This window comes from Dendrobium catenatum, unplaced genomic scaffold (genome assembly GCF_001605985.2).
Source record: "Dendrobium catenatum unplaced genomic scaffold, ASM160598v2 original_scaffold_39772, whole genome shotgun sequence".
In the NCBI taxonomy this organism is placed as follows: domain Eukaryota; kingdom Viridiplantae; phylum Streptophyta; class Magnoliopsida; order Asparagales; family Orchidaceae; genus Dendrobium; species Dendrobium catenatum.
Window position 1 is genome coordinate 1 of NW_021358230.1, and position 1996 is coordinate 1996.

A 1996-nucleotide genomic window follows, 5' to 3' on the forward strand; every position below is an offset into this window, starting at 1 on the left:
CCACCCCCGCCATTCTTCCACCGTCATTGACGACTACCCCCCGCTCGAGCTTCCACTCAAATGGCGTGATCCTCCTCCGCTTCCGCCTGACCGGACCAACGCCAAACCAGCTCCGTTCAAACCGCCTCCGCTCCAGATCCATTCCAATCCATCTCGCAATCCCGATCCCCTCCATCAAGATTTCGCCGCTGCCACTCCGTTCACACTCCCGCTCCCGCTAATACCCCCGCTGCCGCTCCGACTCAGCTATCGCGACTCCAATTCCACACAGTTCCGCACACCCCCAGCACGCCCAACCCCACTTGGGCCTTTAGATCTGCTCGTTGTTGTCCCTGTAATCAGTCCGCCGGATTCTGCCCCCGCTTTCACCTCTCGAGTGCCTTCCGGCCTTAAACCGAACCACTCCAGCTCAAGAAGGCCGGATGCAGATAGTGTCCCAGACCTAAACCCTTTCGGCGACATCAAACTTATCAGATTGGCCCGATCACCTTCGCCCCCACACAACATTCCCGCTCTAACAAAAGATTCATCTCCTCCCGATCGCACAGTCCACAACCATCATTCGGCCGTCGTCCATGACTCGTCACTTTCACTCCCTTCACTCCTGTCTTCCGCTCAAATCCCTCTCCCGTTTATCCAAGCATCAGGTTCGCCCAGCACTCCCACTCCGTCACCCATCTCCTCCAGTGCACCTGCACAACCGATTAAATCTATTGCTCGTTCTAGTATCAAAGAATTGGAAGAAGAGATGAAGAAGTTACATGAGCAGAGGGCTGTTGCTGATATTACTGATAAGAATGTTGGGTTAGAGGCTGCAGTAAGTGCGGCATGTTCTGTTCTAGATAGAGGCTCTAGCTCTGCTTATATGGTTGCAGCGACCATTGAAGCTCAGGCTTCCCTAACATCTGGCACAGAAATTTCAAGCTTGCCTGTTCAGTTAGATGAGTATGGCAGGGATGTTAACCTACAAAAGCATATGGATTATGTTGTGAGGGCTGATGCTAAAAAGTGCATAAAAGTTCAGGCCAAGGCTAAGAGGTTGTCGTTCATTGCAAAGGGAGTTGATGAATCTCCGCAGATTGAAGGTACGGTGTCTAGTGATGAAAGTGATAGTGAAATTAGTGCTTATCGATCCAGTAGGAATGAGTTGCTCCAAACTGTTGAACAAGTTTTTAGTAATGCAGTTGATAAATATTCCAAAATTTCCATTGTCAAGGAAAGACTTGAAAGGTGGAAGAAATGCCATCTTCCTAGTTATCAATATGCATACATATCTCTAAGCGCACCATACATATTTTCTCCTTATGTAAGATTAGAGCTTCTGAAGTGGGATCCTTTGTATAAGATAATGGATTTCTTTGACATGGACACTGCACGAAATCTGTTTGAACAAATGCCTGTTAAGAATACACATTCATACGCTGCAATGATCACAGCTTATACTCATAATGGATTCATAGATGAAGCAAAGGCCCTGTTCCACCTGATGCGGGATATCTGCCATGGTCGACATCCCAAACACACTATTATAGCCACCCTTGCTTCTGCCTTTGCACAATCCGAGTCTCCCAGCCGAGCAAGATTTCTCCAAGCCTACATTGGCCACCATGACACTGATTTACTCAATGATCACAGCATTGCTGCCCTCATAGACCTTCATTCAAAGTGCAAAAATATAGATAAGTCTTACAATCTCTTTTGCAGATGGAATCAAAAGGAATTGGGTTGCTACATTGTGATGATAGATGGGCGTGGGATTCATAAGTGCATTGCAAAAGAAATCAAACTGTTTGAGGAGATTCAGGAAGCCAATTCAAATGAGCATCCAGTAACTGAATTGTACAGAAACATTTCTTTTCTATCTATAGAGGGGCATGGTGTGGACTTCAGGACGTATTGTTTTTTTGCCGAGAACTCTTATTCACCAACCGATTGGCAAATTAAAATGCTAGTTCACTTCAATGATTCCAAAGCTGAACATCCTCATTTGGAGTGG

The 1996-nt window shown here is 46.6% G+C and overlaps 1 protein-coding gene across 1 annotated transcript; it reads left to right on the top strand.

Annotated features, from left to right (window-relative positions):
• Positions 1-49: 49 nt before the first annotated feature.
• Positions 50-1893, top strand: LOC114578462 (proline-rich receptor-like protein kinase PERK2; the record flags this gene model as incomplete). Its single annotated transcript, XM_028691655.1, has 2 exons — positions 50-1008; positions 1666-1893. Coding segments are annotated over 2 exons (1187 nt in total), but the record flags the coding sequence as incomplete, so codon positions are not given.
• Between the last annotated feature and the right edge of the window lie 103 nt (positions 1894-1996).